Below are 23,497 nucleotides of genomic sequence, written 5' to 3' on the forward strand. Positions count from 1 at the left end.
TGCATCCAGACATTGTGCTAAATGCCAATTCGTGTCCCCACCGCTACTCCTACCTTAAGACAAAGCAATGTTTATCACTATTAGTCAAGAGGTCAGCCTACTTACTGTTTAGGTGACTTTACACATGCTGCAGTTGAAGTCACGTGTTGGGATCTTTTATCCCACAGTTAGTTTTTCTAACAAAGGACATCTCTCTAGATAAGTGTTAATTATGGGCAAAGATGAGGCCCAGATTTATGCCTCTTTTCTAGGCCATTTTGATGGGAAAAAAATTGCAATGCAATGCCTTTTCTAGACAGAAGAAAAGTTACAGTAAAGAGCTGTGCTGAACAATAAGGTAGCAACCAGCCATATGCGGGCACTGAGCGCCTGAAATGTGGCCAGTCCAAATGAAGATGTCCAGTAATTATAAAATGTACAGCATTATTTTTAGAACACTACAGAAATGAGTAGAATATCTCAATAATAATTTATACTATAATTAACATTTTGATGTATTGGTTTAAAAAATATACTAAAAGTAAAGTCATATGTTTCTTTTACTTTTTCAATATGACTTGTAGAAAAATTTTAATTATTATATAGCTTGCATTATCTATCTATTGGACAGAACTGGCCTAGAAGCTCATTAGAATTATATATACATCAATCTTAAGTTTAAAAATTATAAGATATTAATAAAGAAATCCTAAATCACAGAGAATAACTATAGAAAACAAGTATTTTGAAGATAGCCAAATAAAAAGAGTACAGGGGAAGTGTTTGGCAGTATTGATCTTTTTATTTTAACAACCGGTAAGAGAGCCCTTTTTGAAATGTCTGCATCTGCATCGGGGTCCCTAAATTTACACCCAAAGAAGAGAGAAACATCAAGTATTTAACAAAAATAGAGCAAGGGGAGGAGCTGATAAAAACTGAAGTGCAATCACAGTGATGACCAGTTCTCTCAGAGTCTAGGAATGTAGGAGTGGAAAAGATAAACAAATTCCATTGACAATAGCCAATAATTTCCTGGCCTAAGCCATTCACATAACTAAACCTTCCCGCCTCGAAGTAAAACGGAAAAAGTAAAACCACAATCTCAATACCTGGCTCAGATCAAGAAAGGTGCTACAAGTGGCTGACTGTGTTGATTGGTAGAGGTGTAACTATAAATTAAAATTAACCCACAGTTCTTCTCTAGCACAAAGAAAAACAGAAAAGCTCCCATGGGATTAAAAAATAGATTCAGAAATTAGTTTTTCAAATGGCCAGACCGCCACACAAAGCATTAAAACAGCAACCCCAACAATGGAAAAGGGTGCTGGGTCAGGTTTAGTTTGGGAATAAGACTACAAGTACGAAGCAAGCAAAGTAGCTAAAGCCATCTCCAATCTGGGCAGATTCCTCTCATTCCTGGCCCCGGGAACAATCCCATCACTTAGGAAATCTGGACCTCTGCCAACACACTGCTTCTGCAGCCCGCTGGGGGATGGGTGAGGAGGGTGGAAATGTCTGGGCAGCTGGCTTTTATCACAAAGCCTTCTCTCTTAGAAAGGCTTATAATGAATTTCCTAGACATGATACAACACAGCATTTTAAATGATTAATAGTGCAAAAAATATCACATTTAAAAAATAAACATCCAAAGTGTAAGAGGCCAATAATTATATGAATGAAATCTGATGCCAATATTAAAATACTATATTTTAGTGGTTTTTTAATTCCTTTCATTAGGCTTAATTAACCTCAACATTTCTATATAGGAGAGAAAGAAACTAGCCATTTGAAAGCTTAATATATGTGCCACGTATTACCCTAACTTATTCCACCAAAAAATAACTAACTTTTAATAGGGAATTTACTGTGAGCCACTCATTATTCTAAGCATTTTGCATTTATTAAAACTGATGTGATCCTAACAACCCTATGAGCTAAGTATTTTTATTATCCTTCTGCTCAACATGAGGAAGCCAGGCTTGGAGATGTGCACTATCACACGGCCAAGTGCTGGAGCCTGGATAGGACTGCAGGTTTGTGACACCAGAAAGCTCACTCCAGCACCCTGACTTCTTGCCTCCCAGCCTCCACTCTCAGATGAGAATACTGAGCCTTAGGGGGCTTTAGCAACTGTATGTTCATGGTAACAAAGCTACTAAGTGGTGGGGCACAGACTCAATTCCATATCTAATGCTAAATCCTTCTCATAAGCAGCTTCCTGTTATCACCAAACCTCTGCCCCAGTGTGTGATGCTGTAGGACTTATCTCCTTTTCTCAGGGGATGGTTGCTAGACACTTCTCCTTTCTTTCCTCTTAGCCCAACTGCCAATACTCCCACCCTCATTTGACCTGTTGGCTCTTGGAGCATTTGAAGAATACAAAACAGGATTTATGCTTTTCACAGCTATGTAAAATTAAGTATTTGGGTCAATAAATCTGGAACACAGAAATGTGGAACATGCAAAATAAAATGCACTTGTCTGAATAGACAAATTAGTAAGTGACTCTTATTACTTGCCACTGATGTTATAATTTTGAAGAAATCACTACCATTTTGAAATCCACATCACTAGGGTTTGAAGGTCACCCACCTCCCCTAATTTGATGTTGAACAGGACATCCTTAAATGCTGACTTTTCCAGGTGTCACACAATAATGGAGTGGGGGTGAGAAAGCAGCAAACCTGGGTTCCAAACAAAGCTCCACTATGAGGACAGAAAATTGTGGCCTGGGGCACGGCACTCACCTTCTCCGAGAACAATTTCCTCCTCTAGCAACCAGAGATGGAAGTATGTGTCCACTACTGCACAGGGTTTTGCAAGAATTCAATGAAATAACACGTGACACTGTTTTGTAAACTCTGAAGCCCTATATAATATGTTATAAATATGCACTGAGTCTTCTTGCCTGATATCAGCCAGCATGAGAACAAGGGTTTCAGGGCCTCTGAGGATGACAGAGAGGAAGACAGCAGTCTGTCCCTGGAACCCCACACACTCAATAACTCAACCTTCCAGACGAAATCGTCAGTGGGTTCAGGAGCTGTGTTTTTAAGCAACAGTGAGAGATACTAAGCACTGGTTTCAATAAAAGGTTTGAAACCTCCAGGAAGGCATTATCGCCCCGCAACTGCTACCCTAATCAAGCCCTGGGATGGCTGAGGACACTAAAGGGGAGCATTAATTGCTAGACTGCCTGATCAAGTGTGAGACGGAAATTTTACCTTTAAGTCACTGAAAAATGAATTGACGTTCACAATGCTAAAGTATCCTACTTTTTTTAATGGACTAAAAAACACTTAAGAAAACAAACCTAATACCTTAAAGCCTAATGTTCAGAACACTTCAGAGTTTCCTTTTCAGATGTGCTTTTTTCCTTCCTGTTTCACACTATCACATGCCAGTATCCCAGGCTGCCATCAACCCTGCCAAAGACATGCATATATGGAGAAGAGCCCTTTAAAGAGAGCAAAATAACTGAAGATTCCAAATGCAACGAAAGATTAACAGCTGCCCCACGCTTAAAATAAAAGATGTCTAATTATTGGTATTCACATGGTCAGGCTATACTCTCAGAAGGGCACAGATTCACTCTTTCAGTCCAAAGGAGAAATCCTTTTAAGCCATTTGACATCTTTGTACTGTGCAGTTTTAGACCTACACATATGTCTCAGTTAGAGGAAAAGCACATGACCACAGACTCTAGAAAGAAAAAAATTTATAGAAGACCAAAAAAAAAAAAGACAACAAAAATTTAAAAATAAGTCAAAGAAACAGGATTTAAAATATATATAATAGAAAAAAGCCAGTGAGCTGACAAATGGCATGCTATTACATTAATAAGGGAAACTATGAATATTCATTACACAATAGTCATAAATAGAAGGAAGGAAAACCAGAGAGTGCAGATGGGACAAAAACTCAGAGAGCTTTAAAAAAATATATAAAAAAAGAAAAGAAAAAACATATGCAGTCTCAGACAATACTATTTAAGTAAGAGTCCCTTGGTGGAAACTTTGATCTAAGATAAGAGGACAGTAAAGGAAGGAATTTCCTTACACAAGGTAAATAAATAAACAGCGTAAACTACCCAGAACGACAGGAAGAGTTTTCAGTAAAAACACAGGGTAGTGTTAGCTTAGGATGTTTGGGATAAGGATAATATACATCTCCCAAATCACTAATAAATTTAGTAGGTATTACCCCACCCTCATATTGTCCCTCCCCACTTAGAGGAGGGACAACCCCTGATAAAAATCCAATGCACTAATGTGCAATCTCAAATGTTTAATTTTTATATATCTTGGGAAAACAGAAGAAAAACTAAAGATTCAAATAGAATTAACCCCAAAACATGTGTTCATGGATCATGACTTTTTTTTACCCAATTACAAGCTGGGACTTCAGGCAAATGTCACCACAGTGGACTGACAGTTTCTCTAGAAGTTTCAAGATAAGTACAGAACATTTAAAAGCTCAAGATGACAATGCACACATTTACGGAGCAAAAACACTACCACACAAGTGGACAGCCGTTTTACGTTTGTTAAAAAAAAAAAAAAAGAAAGAAAGAAAGAAAGAAAAAGCACAGAATATCCTAAATTGTAGTTTCCAAACAACAGAGACCAAAAAAAAAAAAAAGTAGGCATTATTGACAGTACACAACATCTGGCCTGTACTTTTTAATAAGATAAGAAATGCCATAGGATTAATAGTAAGTACCTACTCTAAGTAGAAAAATCAATTTGTTTACAGCACTTTCGTTGTGCATTTTACTTCTCAATTAGTTCCACAGCCAAGGGCTATTGCCCTAATACACTCTTAGCATTAATTTGCAACTTTAAAAGTTACACAATTCAACAGTAAATGTAACCCAATCACCATTCAAATGTAAAGAATTTTCCAAATTCCCTTTCAAAAGCTACCATTCAGCAGGTCTCTCCTTTAGCCACGGGCCCTGTCTGGGTCACTACCAATTCTGAAACTTCACCAACCCTGTGACCCTGTGCTAGTTGCTTGACTTCTCTAAACCTCAGTTTCCCCAGAAATAATAATACCAACATTATGGAGAAAATTAAATAAGGTATATTAAAAAAGAAACATTTAAGATAAAGTCTCATTCCCCATGAATAAACAATTGGTGAATTCCTATGGCATTCTAAAAGAAAGAAAAAAAGAAAAGAAAATGTCTGAATTATGGAAACAAATTCACAAAATGACCCCAAAAGTGTTGTCTGTTTATTCTTTCAAGCAACACTTATTCAGCACCAACCAGATGCAAAGGACTGTGCTGAACAAATGAGATCTAGAGAAGCAGAAATGCTGTCTCTGTCCCTAGGAATCTTACACTCTTGTAGCGGAAATAAGAGCTGATTTTAAGGATGTGAATATCTGCTCAGGCAACAAGTTCAAAAACTTTGAAAAGTGTCTACAAGGGGAAAACACTGTGATGTGGAAAATGCCCCAGTTACGCAACACACGGACACAGGACACATGGAATAGGGGCAAAGGCCTCTCTTTATATCAATATGTTCCAGTAGAAATGCAGGTAGACAAGAAAGAGAACCAAGTGGAATCAGGAGAGCCTACCAGGGAAGCACCAAACCAGAAATGAGAAAGCAAAGGAGGATTTTTCCTCCCTCTATATCTGGGGTAACCATCATAGATCTTCCTGGAAATTCCCGTGGCCAGATAGATGCACACTGTAGATGTGACGTATGTGAATGCTGTCATCTTCTAAAACCTTGGTTAAGGGTGCTCACAAATGCAGAGCTCCTGGCTGTCTTGGAGGATGTAAAATCCCATCCACCAAAACCCACCTGGAATACAAAGCCCACCAGTGGACATTCCTTTCTGCCAGATCCAGTCAGCATATGGTCATGGCCTGGCCACTGTGAGGGGCAGGAGGGAGGTGGTGACAGGAGGAAGCCTAAATTTGGACTTCACGGTCTCAGTTTCCTCATCTTTAAAGTTGAGGAGGTTCCTAAAATTAGGTCACTGGTGTCCCAACACAAAGCCAGAAAGGCACCAGGTGCCCCTCAGCTTGTGCCCACAGATGTGGACTCACACGGAGAGGGGTGACCCAAATGTCACACGCAGTACCACACTGAGCATGGCGAATGTGCCAGTGCACGGTTAAGCTCTGTGAAGTGGCGGTGCCTGCCCTGTGCCAAGACCCTTTAAAGGAATTACAAGCTTTATCTTAGGAATTGTCACAACACTGTGCCAGGTGGAGACGATTATCCCTGTTGCACAGATTAGGGAAAGGAGGCTGCGGGGAGGTATTTGTAAATGGAGAGGGAGGGAGCTGGAAGAAGATTCCAAAGCTCCTGCTCCGGTGCTTTCCACTCACCACCCAGCTTCCGAGGGAGTTGGAGTGGAGAAGCATCGCTCACAGCTGCCTGCAGAGCACACAGAGTCACCACCAGAAACAACATCACCACTGACCCTGATATGCCAGCGCCAACAAACCAGTCCATCAAAAATAAAAGAATCTCAAAGAAAAATACCCAGCCTAACCAACTGTTGAATTAGTAATTTCTATGATTCATCTGTGCTTTGTTGATCCTCAAAATCCTAGTAGATGTCTCACTTAAAGTTCATCAGTATTTCTCAGTTTCCAACTAGACAAAAATACCACAAGTTTATTGCAACATCTTGCACAATATACTTGTGGCTTACATTACAGACACACAATATGCACACTTTTAAGAGAAAAGGGATGTCAACTAGATAATGAATAAACAGTAATGTATCTCTTTTTTCTTTCAATATAAATTTTAAACTTCCTCAAAACATCCTTCAAATATATAAACATAATTGGCAGTTCTCTAACACGCAAGCTTAAAAAACTCACCAACCAAACTTACTATAGAATGTATCTGAGGACCCTTTGGTTACTAAATATAATACCTAGAGAAGGTGAAATAATCAATATTTTGTGTTCATTAAAATTTTCTATGTTGAAAAAATACTCATCTGAGACCTAAAGAAAAATAACAGCTTTCATTTAGAAAGTTATAAGCATCAAGAGAGAAAACTGAAAAAATCATTTTATGGAATACTGGAAAGAAAAAGATAAAAAATTATTTGTAGATGACATACTATTTTGTATTTATAAAAATCTATAGGAATAGAAATAGGAAAAAATGATTCTCATTCTTATTTAGCCATTGTTTTTTAAAAAGATGCCTTGAAATAACATTTAAGCAGATGGAAACAGGCAAGTCATAAAGGCTAAGAAAACTACAATAGGTACTGTATGAAGAGATCTTTATTTAAAAAAGAAAAATAGTGGACATATCATGTTCCTGCATGGGAAAAGGAAAAACTGTAAAACAAAAAGGATATTCTCTTAAAAATATTGAAAGAAAATGGTTTTTTACTGAATATAAAATTTTACTTTTCTAAACTTTCAATTTTTTGTATCATCTGTATTTTTCATCTTTCCATTAATAACTGGGTGTTATTTTATAATATAAAAAATGTAACTACATTAAATGTCACTATTACCATTAATAGTAATAAAATATAAATAAGTTTCCAAATGTAATTTTTGAGTTTTCAGGCTGTATCTTTTAAATAAAAGTACAGTTTTCCTTAAACCACTGCGTATGTGTCAACTGTGTTATTTAAAACAGGTTTAAAAGCTCTAGGAATGTTAAATATTATTCAATCAAGATTGAGCAGCAGAGAGAAACAGGAAAAAAATGACTTAGCTTCATTTCTTTCCCTTCCTTTACCCTCGAGATAAATGAATTGAGAAATGAAAGAAATACATGTTAGGATGGGAGCAGACATTATTTTACACTAGCCACGGTCCGCGGAGGTGAAATGCCCAATGGAAGTGGAAACTAGTTAGAGGCTCTCAAATGTACGTTCAATGATTCCCAAACAAACAGCAGGAAGGGCTGGCAAATACATTCATTTTAAAAGTAAATATTAACTTAATGAGCTTGGTGACCGGAAAACTGATTCTGCTCTCTTGAGATTTCCACTTCCCTGCTCCTTCTCATCAAAAAGATAAAAAGAAAAAAAAAAGAAGAAAAAAAAAAAAACACTAATAAGCCCCAAATTCTCCTATTTCTGAGTCCAAAAGGTACCAGAGTAGAATCCAAAATCACTCTTTCTATGTGTGTCCTGAAATCTTCCCAACTCAACCAGGGAAGGAAAAGACAAAGTAAATCAAACAATGTACAGGATGCGCCAGAACTAGCCCACGAAATGCAGTAGGGAGCCGAAGGAAGGCCAAGTCTTTTCTTAGGAGCCATAATTCTGTTCTCTAATAGCAGAACAGGGGCCAATCGTTATAAAACATCCCCATCTCCTGCCTGAGACTTTCCCCCTCTTCTTCCCTTGCCTGCCCAGGTCAGGAACCAAAAATGTATTATGTCCGCCACAGTGGAAGGATGGCACAAGCAACCAATGGTCACAAAATTTACTAGACCTGGTGCCTGGGCCATGAAAGAAAGGGCTCAGGGCAAAGGAAGGCCCGTGGCTGGCAGCTGAGCTATATGCTCCACACAAGATGGGGCTACTTGTTTCCACCAAAACGAAGCAGTTTTCAGGAGAAAATAAAAAGCGCGGGGGAATCCAGTGATATTGGAAACAGGGAAGAGGAAGAGGAAAGAAAGAAAAAATGGGTCTACTGCTCTTCTCAGCATCTGCTCTACCAGTAAAAAAGAATACAAAGCATTCAATGTTTCTCCCCGTGCCCACCTAAAGTCTTTTATATTTCTTACTAAGATGTAAATATTAAAAAGATCTGCCTATTTCCTCTATATTTTTATCCTTCACAAAGATTTCAGCTGTCACAATATGAAAGAAAAATGAAGCTACAGTTGCTTCACTTGTACAAGCTAATAATCCAAGTACATATATTCAAGATTCCAAGAAAAAGAATGAATTTATTATCTGACATTTTCTGTTCAATATTAACATTTTGTCTTGTTCAAGGAAAGCAATTTATACCCATTGAAAGAAATTTTGACACTGTTTTCTGAGCATGCCAGTTAAAACGCATACCAGCATCATTCTCATCACGCCTCCCAGCTCAAACCAGTCATGTAGGTGGTCCATGGTACCTTACCCAACAGGTAACCTTCTGTACATAACCCTCGTTGTCTGCAGAGGCCTAAAGTGCAGCCGGAAATTTTAATTAAACAAATTACTACTAGAAGAATCAATTTTATATCTCACCAGACCATCTACCCAATCTCCACCTAAATCCAGACAAAACTGGCAATACAGTTTTAACATAATCTTGATATTGAAATTTAAAATGCAAAGAGTAATTTAGAAAGGAAACCCCCTTGATCTCACAACAACCAATCAGCAATGTTCTCTTCAGCACCATTTTTTATTAACATAATTATTTTATCTACCTGGGCCTCAGTTTCCTCTCTAAAAATGGGTGTAACTCATCTCAAAAATGACACAGATCTATTGCAGGCATCATTTAGGTTTGCTTACTGTTATGACTTATTACCAAAAAACCATTCATCTGCTAGAATCACTACCAAACATCAGTTGCTTCTTTGTAAGAACATTGGGTCTCTCCCCATCAATATGCTGCAGCACATCCATAGGACCTATGCGGTATCTCTCCCTTTTCTCCCTTCTCCTGGGAGGCAGCCTAGTAAAATGTTAAGTATACATACTTTGGAGGCAGGGAGATTAGGTTGGAATCTGGATTAAACCACTTTCTTCTAGCTGAGGGACTATGAGTAAGCCACAACTTCAAAGAACCTTAATTTCCATACTATCCTTCTGCTGTATTTCCTTCACATGTTTTCCCCCACACAGAGGACATTTATACCTTATAAAGCCAAGATCATACTCTATACACAATGATCATTTTCACTTTAACACTGCAATTTTTATTTTATGATTTTTAATATTTTATTTTTTCTGCAATGAATATAATTACTTTTCTTAATAGCAAGTATTAAAATTATTCAACAAAAAATGTAATTGTGAAGAGAAGGAAAAGTTGTGAAACTGAAAAAAATTCCAGGGTGAGTTTAATCTGCCTATGTTGCCTGAAAAAATATTCAAATGGAGGAAAATGTATAAAGAAGAAGCTATAATAAGGGAAATAAAAGGAATGCTAAAGATAGTCAATGAAGAGTCATACAAAACTGTGACCATCTAAGCCGGGCGCGGTGGCTCACGCCTGTAATCCTAGCACTCTGGGAGGCCGAGGTGGGCGGATCGTTTGAGCTCAGGAGTTCGAGACCAGCCTGAGCAAGAGCGAGACCCCATCTCTACTAAAAATAGAAAGAAATTATATGGACAGCTAAAAATATATATATAGAAAAAAAATTAGCCGGGCATGGTGGTGCATGCCTGTAGTCCCAGCTACTCGGGAGGCTGAGACAGGAGGATCGCTTGAGCTCAGGAGTTTGAGGTTGCTGTGAGCTAGGCTAACGCCACGGCACTCACTCTAGCCTGGGCAACAGAGTGAGACTCTGTCTCAAAAAAAAAAAAAAGAGTCATACAAAACTGTGACCATCCAATTAATGTCAGTCATACATGTTTTAATATTTTATATACTAATAACTATACAGAAATTAGTGTAATGTACACAGTACAATCTGCATTCTACTTTGCAAGTACGTATTTATTTTTTTCCTTTTATGACTAAAGCATTTTTTTTGCTGCACATGTAATACATCATTTAGATGAAGTAATGCAAACCTCTTGGGGAAAGTTTTGAACTCAATTAGGGCATCTGGGGACAGGCCATATGTTACCAAGCCTTTTGCACACCTGAACCCCGATATCTAATGATGCAAGGATGCTCACTTATGAGATTAAATAGTCTGCCTTTTAAGAGAAGAGAATCAAGCACTGCAGGACATTCTCCAGCACATTCACTTGAAGGCAATATAAACAGAGCTATACAGCTGGAGATTTAAAATAAATGAGCACCTATAACACAAAAGCATGTGTAATTCATGCCTTGAATGACTCTTAGTAATATACAATTTTATGTCACACACACTGAGTAATTAGCAGCTACTTAGTTGACAATTTTATCTCAATCTTTTCTTACAATTTTTTTACGATTTCTTTACAATTTTTTTAAATTAATGAAAAATATTTTCATTAAAATCAAAAAAGTAACCATGAGTTATTCTTACTCATTTTATCTGTTATAGGATAATGTTATAGTTAGTAAAAAAGTTAAATAAGAAGAGAAAACAGAGCTGGGCATGGTGTGCACACCTGTAGTCCCAGCTACTTGGGAGGCCAAGGCAGGAGGACGGTGTGAGCCCAGGATCTGGGGGCTGTAGTGCAGTGATCGCACCTGTGAATAGCCACTGCACTCCAACCTGGGCATCAGAGTGAGACCTCCTCTCTAAAAATATAAAATAAAGAAAATGTTAAACTAAATAATAAATTATGGAAAAAAATAAGCAGAGCTAACTTTACATATTGGAAATAAAATAGATTCCAAAGAGAAAATTGAGTTTTATTTAAATTGTTATCTTTAAACGGCAAAAGAACTCCTTCAAGGAACCTACCACACTGATGTGTCCTGAAGAAATCAAGCTGGCAAAATTGAGAGCAAACTGCTGGTTCCAATATTTTGTAATTATGCCTTTTACAAATTTGATGGCACCAGGAATAAAAGATAAATGTGTTTTGGACTATAAAAAATAAAATGCCAGAGACTCCAGTCCTGAGAAAACTCTGACAAGTCCCACCCCCAGCATAGCTGATTTCAATTGTCATTATGGCTCCTAGTAGGAGAGGCCATCTCAACTGCAACCAAGCAACTTAAGGATTTATAAATCAGTGGTTCAAATTCCAGTCAGAAGGAAAATGGGCATAATGTACTTCCTGCAGCTGGGCCTATTTTGTACTTGTTCAAGAAAATCCTAAGTACGTAGGCTGTACAGAAAGACTTCCAAGGTCAAAGGTCAGCTTTCTACAAATGAATGCAAATGTGCAAATCAGAGCCTTGCCCAGGAGGGAGCACCGCCTAAAGGAGAGACTTCCTACAGGCTAATCAGCCTGCCAACAGGGTGTGCGATGCTCAGGACAGAGAGAGGGCACCACCCTTGCTTTCAATGTCTGCAAGATTCTGCCTTTTGGGAGTCAGGAATGGGAAAGTGACTAATTCTCCCAAATGACATACATCTTGCATTCTGTGACATGTACTTCCTCTCTGAATCTTTACAGCACTACCCAGACATTCTAGCCACTGTCTGGGAGTAGATCTAATTATGGTAATTATGTCTACCATAATAAGGGAGATAGTAAATGTGATCAAACATTTATAAAAAGGAAAAACTGAAGCACAGAAAGTTTTAAGCATCTAAAAAGTAAAACTAAGTTTCCAATGAGAGAATTAAGGAGGAAGTGAGGTTTTTTTTTCAGCTATCCGCAATGGGGAATTTGGACTGGGTGGGCTGGCTCACACCTGTAATCCAAACACTCTGGGAGGCCAAGGTGGGAGGATAGCTTGAGGTCAGGAGTTTGAGAGCAACCTGAGCAAAAGGGAGACTCCATCTCTACAAAAAATAGACAGATCAGCTGGGCGTGGTGGTGTGCACCTGTAGTCCCAGCTACTCAGAAGACTGAGGCAGGAGGATTGCTTGAGCTCCAGAGTTTGAGGATACAGTGAGCTATGATGATGCCACTGCACTCTACCCAGGCAACAGAACGAGATTCTGTCTCAAAAAAAAAAAAAAATGTTGAATTTGAAATATAATGACTTACTGGATTACTAGCATAACCAAAGAACCGTCTGTAAATTTCTAGGCCTCTTTCGTGGGATAGGTTCACACCATCTAGGGTTGGCAGACATGACCACAGTGAAAATAAAACAAGATATAAGGTAACGTAAAATCTTCCTATATGAGAGAGTGAGACTGAATCTCTGTCCAGGTCCAACACTGCAAGACGCGAGGAGCTCGTCAACATGAAAATGCCCATGAGACTGGATTCTCTGAGACTGACCAGATCAAGAGTCAGGCTGAGATGATATCTACAGCCTGACATAAAACAGATATCAATAAACACTTGATGCATGAATCTTTGAAAAGGGAAGTATCACAACAAGAAAGACATTTGGGGAAGGCTGAGTGGAGGAGTAAGAGATGGAGCCGTGAGACTAACTAAGAGCTTATTGGAATAAAATAGCTAAAAGTGATAAAGTTCTGAACTGAGGTGCGGCAGCTAGAATGATAATGAAGGCACTAAAGTCAGAGATAACTGTTTGATAAGAATGAAAAGGAAGGTAAGAGCTAGATCATGAAAGGCCTTGAAAGACAAGCTCTGAGTTTGGAGTTAAACCTGCAGCTGATGGGAAGCTTTTCAAGCAGTAGCAGGAGAATAGCACGACTTGTATTTCAGGTCCATCGTTTTGCTGGAATAAGAAGGGAAGCCAGTTAGAAGACGACTGCAAGTCCAGGAGGAGATGCTGAAGCTGAATGTGCACTTGAGCAGAGAGAACGGATAGGACAGCAAGGATCAAAGGCCAAGCCAACACTGGGAAGTGGGGTTTGGAGAGAAGTTCAAGATAGCGTCACCTTCTTGCCTTGGAAAATCACGTGGCTGGTAAAGCCAATAGCTGAGATAGGAAAGACAGAAGGTGTGGGTTTGGGAAATACAAGAATTAGTAGTACTTTGCATGTGTTGGGATCAAGGCGACCATGACACACCAAGGCAAAAACATCGAATGCACAACTAGACACCTGGGTGTGGAGTTTAGAATAAAAAGCTGAGTGAGCCACACTGATGTGAGTATGATAAGGAAGCAAGAGGCAGACAAACCACTCATCGAGAGCATGACAATGATTACAGAGGACAGAGCCCTTAAGTTACGATGGGAGAGACCCAGGAGACCTAAGCATGCTCAGAGCCTGGGGCAAAAGTGCCTATAAAAAAGAAAAGACAGACACTATGAAAAAGAAAAGAAAGAATCAATTATGTAAGCTTCTGGAGTAGAAAGGAGGGGAAGCAGAGGACAGGAAGAGGAACTGGCCTGGAAGGAGAAAGGACATGACCTCCTCTGAGGTTGGTGGAAGGAAGTAGGATTGGAGCAAACGAAGGTATGGGGGGCGGGGGACGGGGGGCAGGGTGTTGAAAGGGAGGTGACACCTAATAGGGTTCAGTGTTCTCAGAAGTTGGAGGGCGTTATGGGTTGAATTCTGTCTACCAAAAATTCGTATGTTGAAGTCTTAACCCCCAGTACTTCTGAAAGTGATCTTGTTTGGAAAAGAGGGTTGATGCAGTTGTAAGTAGTTAAATTAAGAGGAGGTCATCCTGGAGTAGGGGGAGCCTCTAATCCTGTATGGCTGGTGTCCTTGTAGACAGACACCCATTGAGGGAAGACAGTGTGAAGAGACACAGGCAGAGGGTGGCATTACACGCTGAGGGGAGAGGCCGGGCACACATCCCTCTCACGGTCCTCAGAAGGAACAAACCCTGCCTACATGGACTCCACACTTCTAGTCTCCAGAACAGTGAGATACGCCAAGGTTTCTTGTTTAAGCCATGCAGTGCGTGGTACTTTGCTAGGGCGGCCCTAGAAATAGCCATCCAGAAACGGAGGGAGGGTGGAGGTTTGGTGGAAGGTCTGAGGGGAGTGAAAAGGGCTGAGCAGGAAACAGGCAGTGGCACAGGGACACAAATGCAAGGCCAGCCACACTTGCCTGAGGTTCCAGCTGAAGCTGGAAATGACACATGTATTTATGGAGTGATTTCCTCAAGCGGCTCTTGGCAGCTACCAGGTAAGAAGGGAAAAGATGCCAGGTCAACAGCAAGGGCTGGCAGGACAGACTACAGCAAAGCACAAAGGGGTGAGGCCACTGTAGATACTGTGGAGAGAGTGATGTACCTACCGAGAGTGAACAGGGGAGAAACAAAGGAGGGGGAACGGGCTCTGGGCGGGGAGAATGGGATGGGCAGGCAGGGAAGGGGTCATCCACAAGCAAACAAAAGACATAGGGAGGACAGCGGGAGTGAGGAAGCTAGACAGGAAAGGTGTTAGTGGGATTTAATATTGTAAATTTGTGACAGCCCCAGTGAAATGATCCAGTTCCCGCAGAACCAAGTATGGGTAAAGTAGGTATGAGGGGGGAAACCAGGGAACTCGGAAGCCAGGGACACCGAGACCTCCCATGATGACAATAGTTAGGGTGGAGGAGGGACTGAACCAGCTTCCACAGCTCTCAATGAATGGAAAACAATGACCAGAAATATCTTCCAATCACATTTATATTTAATCCCCAAACTCTGGTTCTCATAAAAATCACTGCCACATTTATCTTCTCTGGTATTATATCTTTCTACGAAAATAACAAAGAGGGACATAGACTAGAAGCAAATATCAACATGCATTGTCTCCATCTATCTAATAGAATTATTATGTGAAACACATAGTAAGCAAGTTAACCTACAAAAATGTGCTTGGAGCACTCACAGATCAGACATAAAAATTTTACTATTTTTATATGCTTCGTACACATTTTCCTAGGATTCAAAAAATAAAATAGCTGCAAAATGCTAAAATAAGTGCTGATAGCCCCTTCTATTTCATACACATGAAATAACTGACCAGAGCAGAGAATAATTAGAAAACTCATAAATTATCATCCATTTTTTTCAAACACATTAGCTGCTTAATTATCTAGATTATATGCCATAAATAAATGAAACTCTTTGCATTTCAAAAGTTTATTCCAATCATCATAAGATTTAAAAAACTACCTGAAGTCACAGTGTAGCTACTGCTCACTGCCCCAGGAAAAATGGGGCCACTGAGAGGACATGGCCTGTGACAAAAGGCTAAAAAGACATTTGGAAAGTTCTGCAATAGTTTCATAGATAAGAGCCTCACACTTACTGGTGGCTGTCATCACAACGTCCCCCAAAACATTGTGTCCATTGAAAACTATGAAATACCAATCTTCTTTCACTTTCAATCTGACTCAACCATTTGCTTCTATAATATATATATGTGTGTGTGTGTGTATTTATATTTATATTTATATTTTTTGGAGACAGGGTCTTGCTTTTCTGCCCAGGATAGAGCCCAGTGGCATCATCACAGCTCACTGCAACCTCACACTCAGCTCAAGCGATCCTCCTGCCTCAGCCTTCCAAGCAGGTACGACTACATGCACACACCATCACACCCCAGCTAGTTTTTGGTAGAGACGGGGTCTTGCTCTTGCTCAGGCTGGTCTCGAACTCCCCACCTCAAGCAATCCTCCTGCCTCAGCCTCCCAGAGTGCTAGGATTACAGGCATGGGCCACCACGCTCAGCCCTCCAATAATTATTTATTTAGCCCCTCCCTTTTGGACAAGTCCTGTGCCAAACCTGGAGAATCCAAACATCAAGAAGTCAGTCCAAGCAAGCCAAATGTGTAGCTCAAACCCAGAGGAGATAAAATGGCTAATATTTTAGCCAGGGCCCAAACACACAATGAATGAAGGGTAAAATGATCATTCTTAAAATGTCCTCTCTCCAATTATGATGAGCTTCAGCAAAATTCCCTATCATTTGCTTATCACTGTAAATATCTGAAGGCCTCAATACTTCCCAACGGTTCTCACACACGCACACACACACACACACACACACACGGCACAGCTCACAACAAGCATCAGAAAACAGTTCCTGAATATAATTTCAGGCTGATTTTAAAAATTAGCAGTCATGGTATTTCAGTCTATGAATAAATAAAACTGAGTCTATATTTTTCTCCTCTGTTCAAGGTCAAACATTTACACATACTCTAGAAGAATCCTCTCCATGAATCAGGGAGTAGCAACTGAACTCCAGCTCAGACACCCTCTGGAAGAGGACACTCCTTGAGATAAGGAGCCTCTAGCTCATAAATACTGAGTAACCACACCTTGCTCCATATCTAGGAAGGTGACCCAGCTCTCAAGTTTTAAGACACAATCTCAGTTGATTTCCAATGGGCTGCAGAGTCCTTTAATTCTAGGAGAGCAAAAGTGGAAGAAAACCCAGAGTTCAAGAAAATTTTTACCACTGTAATCTGAAAATGATCATAGAAGAACTCAGCTACTTCCCATTTATAGAAGCACAGACCTAGTACTCTTTTCTGGTCTTGATAAAATTATAACTTTTTGTTGTTGTTATGCTATTTAGAATCCTACATTGAGACTAGAAAGCAACTTGAAGATCATAGCCCACCTGACTGATTTTGCAAATGAGAATATTGAGTTAAATGACTTACCCAAATAGCTGGGAAGTGGCAAATGAGAACCCACATTGCCTGACACCCAGTTATCATTCTCTCTCCTCCTCTGCAACAGATATTTACTCATCTTCAGCAGATACTTATGAATGCTAACTATGTACAACACACCCTGGGATTACCAAGCTAAAAAATGGTGGGTTTTAGATAATATCTGCACAGTTTTAATATCTAAGTCATCACACGAAGCCATGTAGGGAATTTTAGAGGAATAATTTGAAATTACCTCTCCTCGTAGCTCTATTCTAAATTTCTAACTGAATCTTTCCATCCTCTTCGTAGCCCTTCCAACTACAGAAGGGTAGATGTCAACAATGAGGGAATCAATGATGATGAAGATGATGGTGGCAGTGAAGATGATAATACCAATTACAAGACATTTATTATACATATGTGTTAGCCATGATTCTGGAATCTTTATAAAGATTAGCTTATTTAATCCTCTAAATTACCTTGAGAGAAAGATACTATTATTGTCTCTGTTTTACAAAAGGTAAAGAACAAATAAGTCAATTGCTCAATCAGAGGGTGGCTAAATTAGGGTTTATACATAGGCATGCCTTCGTTACTAACATCTCCTAGGCTCCTGGCCCTAAGTCTTTCCCTGATTAGCTGGAAACTACCAGGCCCTTCTGGATCTCAATTTCTTCATCACTGAAAGGATGGAGCCGAGAATGATGATTTCCAATGGATCTTCCAGGTCTACCATTCTGTGATTTACTTACTAATTTACAGTATTTAACCAATCTCCTGTCGCACAGAGGAAGAAAAACACTTTGTAAAAGCTAAGGATGATTTTGCCCCAAATTACAAAATCCAGACCTTTCACTGTGCAGAGGTTTCAGAATAAGAGGTAGAGGTGGTACAGGTTTGATACATCCTTAACCTTATACATCCTTAACCTTCATCTGGGCTCCAGTCTCAAGCTCTTTTTTTTTTTTAAACTAATGGTACAGCCACGTGACTGAATAATACACAATCCTTAATAATGATGTTAAACAAGAAAAGAGGCTTTTAAAACTCCTAATGATGATTAGAAAGAGTTCGTAAAAATATGGAGAAATATCATGTTATAGGTTAAAAGGAAAAAGTAGATGGTTATAATAGGCATGTTTGTCAAAACATGGGGAAGGAAATAAGACCATTCAACAGTGTTAGTATCTGGGTAACAGGACTCAGGAGATTTTTTTTTTTTCTCTTTTTCCTATTTTTCTTTTTTTTTAATGTGTTTATTTAAATTTTCATCCTCACCCCACCTGACCCCCTCTTTTTTATGTAAGTTTAAATTACCTCAATAATTAGAGTGATAACTTTTCTTTATAAAGAGAGAAAAGGTGCCCAATATTCTCACATTGATTTCTCCTAAGAAGAAAGAAAATACTCTCTTGAAACCATCTCAGTTGACAACTCTGCAGAAATTCCAGAAATACAGGTTTGGAGGAAAACACCATCACTACCAACTATGGATGGGGAAGGAAAGACTCCTCTATTGCTTCAGGTCTAAGAGAATTAAGTTTTAGAGGATGTCACAGGAATTCTGGCAGGAGAAGTTGCTTTGGAGTCCAGGGACACACAGCTTGTAGAGCACAGCCCAGGCAAAAAAAGAACAGGTGCAGCAGATGAAGCAGCAGACCGTGACAGCCAAATGACCCTGGCCCTGTCCAGAAAGCCTGGCCTGGGGCAGGTTCTTCCTGCGTGGACCTGCCATGCACCACAGCCAGCCACATGGCCAAGCGGACTTTCCATGAGCACAAATAACCTTTCCTCACTGAGGCATTGCAGCAGAGAGAGGACAGGCAGCATATTTCTTGGAACCTGTAACTGTTAAAACAAACAACCAAACCAAACCAATCTATGCTTTCATTAGGCTGTCGGATGAGCACATCATACATATACATCTGTATTCATATATAAATATACCCAACATATATACACATGTGGCTCAGTTTACAACACAGGCCAATGACTATGGCTTTGGTGGTTCCAATGAAACACTTCACCGTGTAGCACTCTGAAAACATTTTGTAAGCACCCATTATTTCTCTGGTGATTCTCACTTAGACTGCAAAAACTCAGAAAAGAGTACAATGTAATAATCACATTCAGGATACTATTAATTGCATATAAACCCTCTGCCTTACTTAAACAGGTTTTCTTACTACTTTGTAGCAAGTAGATAAAGACAGATCTGATGTACAAAGAATAGGAAAACTGGAACAGGAAAAGTCAGCTCCTCCTTTGGGAGATGGACAGACAATATGTGGCGTCAACACCACATCACAGCCTGACTCGGCCACGGTCTGTAAGGAAGCCCTGGCGCCCGGCTCACCAACAGCTCCAGACTCACCCTACGCATGCACATCACGCTGGGCTTCCCAAGCACAACCACCAGCAGCAAGGCAACAACACAAAGGCCTGAGAGTGTCCTTAAATTGGTTTGCGTATTAATTTAAAAAGACAATTGTGTTGATTGCTACCAGAATGCACTTGAACAATTATTTAAATTTGGAGAATAATGGATATAATGGATCTAAATAAATAGATGTCATCTCTTGTTCATTGTTTTTTAACGCCTTTTTGTTTGTTACTAATTGTGAAGTTGGCACCTATTGATTTTACCTGGCAGTAATTAAATACATCTAACATTAGATAAAGAAATTTAACCTACCTCATCAAAGGTGGTGTCGTCTTTCTTCAAAGCTATAAAATAAAAAGGGAAAGGAAACAGTTATTGAAAAACATCCCAAAGAGACCAAGTATCTAAGTTCTAGAAAACAGAAATAAACAAAGCAGTATGGTGTTTTCATTTCAGAAAGTAAATTGTACCCCAACCTGAATAACAATGTTATGATACAAATAGGAAAACTGCAAATGAAAAAGAGAGAATTGCACAGCATGCATCTTTGTGAGACAGTTTTCATAAATATGTAAATGGAACTATCCTCCCAAATATGGAAAAGAAGCATGCATATCTTGCCCCTATCTTTTCTTTAGTTAGAATGTGTTTTAATGAAAGTATAAAAGAATCACAGAGTAATCTTAAAGAAATTTCCCCTTAAACTCCTGGTTTTTGAGCATGCATATATCATCGTGTGTGGTATGTAGACCTCCCAAACCAATTGTTAGGATGATACCCTGCACAGTGCCCTGAAAGACATTTTCATGGTAAGAGAAGTGTGAGTACAGTAATGAAAAACCAAGTGCATAAAATAAGTATTGCAGAGTAAGAGACATAATTCAAACATTTCAACATGACAAATTTTATAACAAAGTATTTCCAAAGAAAACAATACATTCAGAATATTTTACAGAAATCGGCAAACACTTCAAATTTATTTTAAATATACAGTTATGCATGGCTTAACAAAAGGAATAAGTTCTGAGAAATGTGTCATTAGGCGATTTTGTCATTGTACTTAACACAAATCTAGATGGTATATACTACCGTACACCTTGGCTAGACGGTATAGACTATTGCTCCTTGGCTGCAAACCTATATGGCATGTTACTGTATTGAACACTGTGGGCAACTGTAACACAATGGTAGGTATTTGTGTATCTAAACATATCTAACCATAGAAAAGGTATAGCAAAAACACAGTATTATAGTCTTATGGGACCACGTAGTATGTGTGCTCTGTGGTAAACCAAAATGTCATTATTCAGCAGATGACTGTACATAGCTTCAGAACTGGAATTTTATCATGCTAAAGAAAAAGAGAAGAATCTAACCTATAGCTGGCAAACACATCCAGTTCCTTAAATATGACAACTACTTAGAATGTTTCATATTAAGGAGAATGCATGAAATAGCTAATTTATCTGAAACCACTAGTTGGAGAAAAGTTTCAAATTAACAGAGCTGTGCCTAGGTGCTTACTGATCTATACCAGATAGTTTTAGTTTGGATAGAAGCAATTAGAAAGCTTTGTTCTGACAAGAGAAAAGAAAAGCAAATTATTTTGGCAATTAAGTGCTGAAAAAAGTAACGTGTCTAAACTGAAGTTATCATATAAAAGGTTATAATATACACTCCATCAATTCAAAAAGGTTATCATCTCTGTTTCATATAATATGTGTCTTCTCAAAAAGACCAAGAAGGATGTGACTGTGGTGGTGATTTAAGGGGAATATGGGAAGGCTGAGGGAGATAAAACATTTCTAAAAGTTTCTTCTCTCCATTTTGCCTAAGAAACTGATCTATAATAGATTTCTCTACTTTTTTAGATTAACAATTTCTTCTAAATGGAAAATAAAATCTTTTGTTCCATTTTCAAGTGGCTTATCTTGCTTTCAATTGCTTGCACATGTTTTATTTTGTATTTGACTTAACTTACATTTAAACTAAAATAACCTATTTTGATACAAAGATATAAGATCCTAAACATTCCTAATGCCTACATTTTCACTAGAATTTAACTTCTAACCTACAAGGCTATCTTTAAATACCAGTCAAAAATACTCCCTACTTCCTCAACCTAAGGTGTGTCCTTTAATCAAAATACTTGACTACTGACTCCTTAACAAAATATTAATAATACAATTATAAATATAAACAATTGCTCTATTTGAAAAACTAAATTTTTTGGAATAAGAAATTCATACCTCATTGATTTCAAATACAAAGTCACACACAAGCAAATTACCATACAGCCTCATACCTAGCTCATTCAGCAAAGATCAATGGAACACACACAGGATGTGATTGCCATGCAAGATGCAAAGCTACAGCAGCAAGCTTACAATTCACACCACAAACTTTTAAATTTATTTTCTTTATTTTGGACATTATGAAAATTCTGGAAATTTAGCCATGTATTTTCTTAAGCAAAGCATCCAGTAAGAACTACAGTTGGTATCATTCCTTAGGGGATTCCAAACATGGAAGACCCTCAAGTGGAGAAATGAAGAGAGCAGAAAACTAGAAAGTCATGAACATTCAGACTAGACCATTTCCTTCTTATCTCCTAAGTCCTGACAAACCCCTCAACATTCTGGATAAAGAGGCAGGGTCTGCAGATAGCAAGATGAGGAGGAAATAGAAGAAACTGTAAGTATACTTGCTAAGATATAGGGAACAAGAAGCCAGATTCTCTCCTCTGCACAATATCCTCAAGCTCAGAGTATCATAGAAGACCATTACTTCATTGAAATATTTCATTGCTAGATAGACACCTTACCTGATTTCTTCTAAATATTGAATCCTGTCTGTTCTTAATATTGAATCCTTGCCCTAAATAGCAGTTAACAGTGACAACAAAGACCAATTAAAGGTGTCTTTGCCAGATATTTATCGGGCCATTGATGAGTAAATTTTGACCTAAACAAGCATTATTGATTACATTCTTTTAACTGTCATTCATCATTCATGTAAATGTAAATCCACAATTGTCTTCAAGGATTTCATGGAATAAGAAACATACTGCATTATTCTGGATTAACAAAGGGCATACAGTAAACTATTTAAGATAAGCAAATATTCTATTCAGTTCTCTGCTCAGATGTTGCTTCTTCTAGAAAGCTTTGCAAAATCTCACTAAAATGAAAATGGTGTTCCTCCTGTGCTCTCCAATGCAAATTTTGCTAATCTTCATGGTAGAATCTGTCACTTTATATTGTCAATGCCCATTCATTGGCCTGTCTTCCTTTAAAATCCTTGAGGATAGGAACAAGTCACATTGGTCACTAAATCTGAACGTCAGCACAATATCTAGCACAGGGGAAGTACTAGATAATTATTTGTTGAATTAATGAGTCCTATACCTCAATGGCAAAAGGACAGCATTTTATTTTTGAGAAATACTGAAGTATGGCATATGAAAATCATATGCTGTTTTCTCTTATAAAATGATCACAGGTCTAAATTCCATTTTGTAGTTTTCAAATTAAAATCTTTTGAAATTACATTGAAGGAGAATACAATACAATAGTTAAATTTTGTGTCCTAAACCTTGAACCTTAAATTTCTCTTTTCTGACAGAATGAATTCATCAAATGACAACTGTACTCTAGAATTACACACTTACAGTACAAGGTAACAAACACAAAAAATCAGTGTAATAACAGCCTCTTATTTTTATTCAATTATCTCACAAATCACATCCTTTAAAGAAATGGTATACATAGGGTTCATCTCAAGTATCACAGAGTATAAACTTTCTTTCTCTAGGAGATAATCCAAATAAGTGTGAAGGAATGCATTCAAAGGAATATGAAGAAATGTTAGTTTGACCTTAATCATACACCAGATACTATACAAAATTTTTCTCCTTCTA

The 23,497-nt window shown here is 38.5% G+C and overlaps 1 protein-coding gene across 1 annotated transcript in view; it reads right to left on the bottom strand.

Annotated features, from left to right (window-relative positions):
- The window catches only part of CDK14 (cyclin dependent kinase 14), a 521,120-nt gene that overhangs the window by 494,139 nt on the left and 3,484 nt on the right, over window positions 1–23,497 (bottom strand). The window contains exon 2 of the mRNA XM_069461904.1: window positions 19,891–19,922. Coding sequence (XP_069318005.1) covers window positions 19,891–19,922 — 32 coding nt within the window. The remainder of the gene's footprint in view (window positions 1–19,890; window positions 19,923–23,497) is intronic.

The sequence above is a fragment of the Eulemur rufifrons genome, chromosome 29 (assembly GCF_041146395.1).
Source record: "Eulemur rufifrons isolate Redbay chromosome 29, OSU_ERuf_1, whole genome shotgun sequence".
In the NCBI taxonomy this organism is placed as follows: domain Eukaryota; kingdom Metazoa; phylum Chordata; class Mammalia; order Primates; family Lemuridae; genus Eulemur; species Eulemur rufifrons.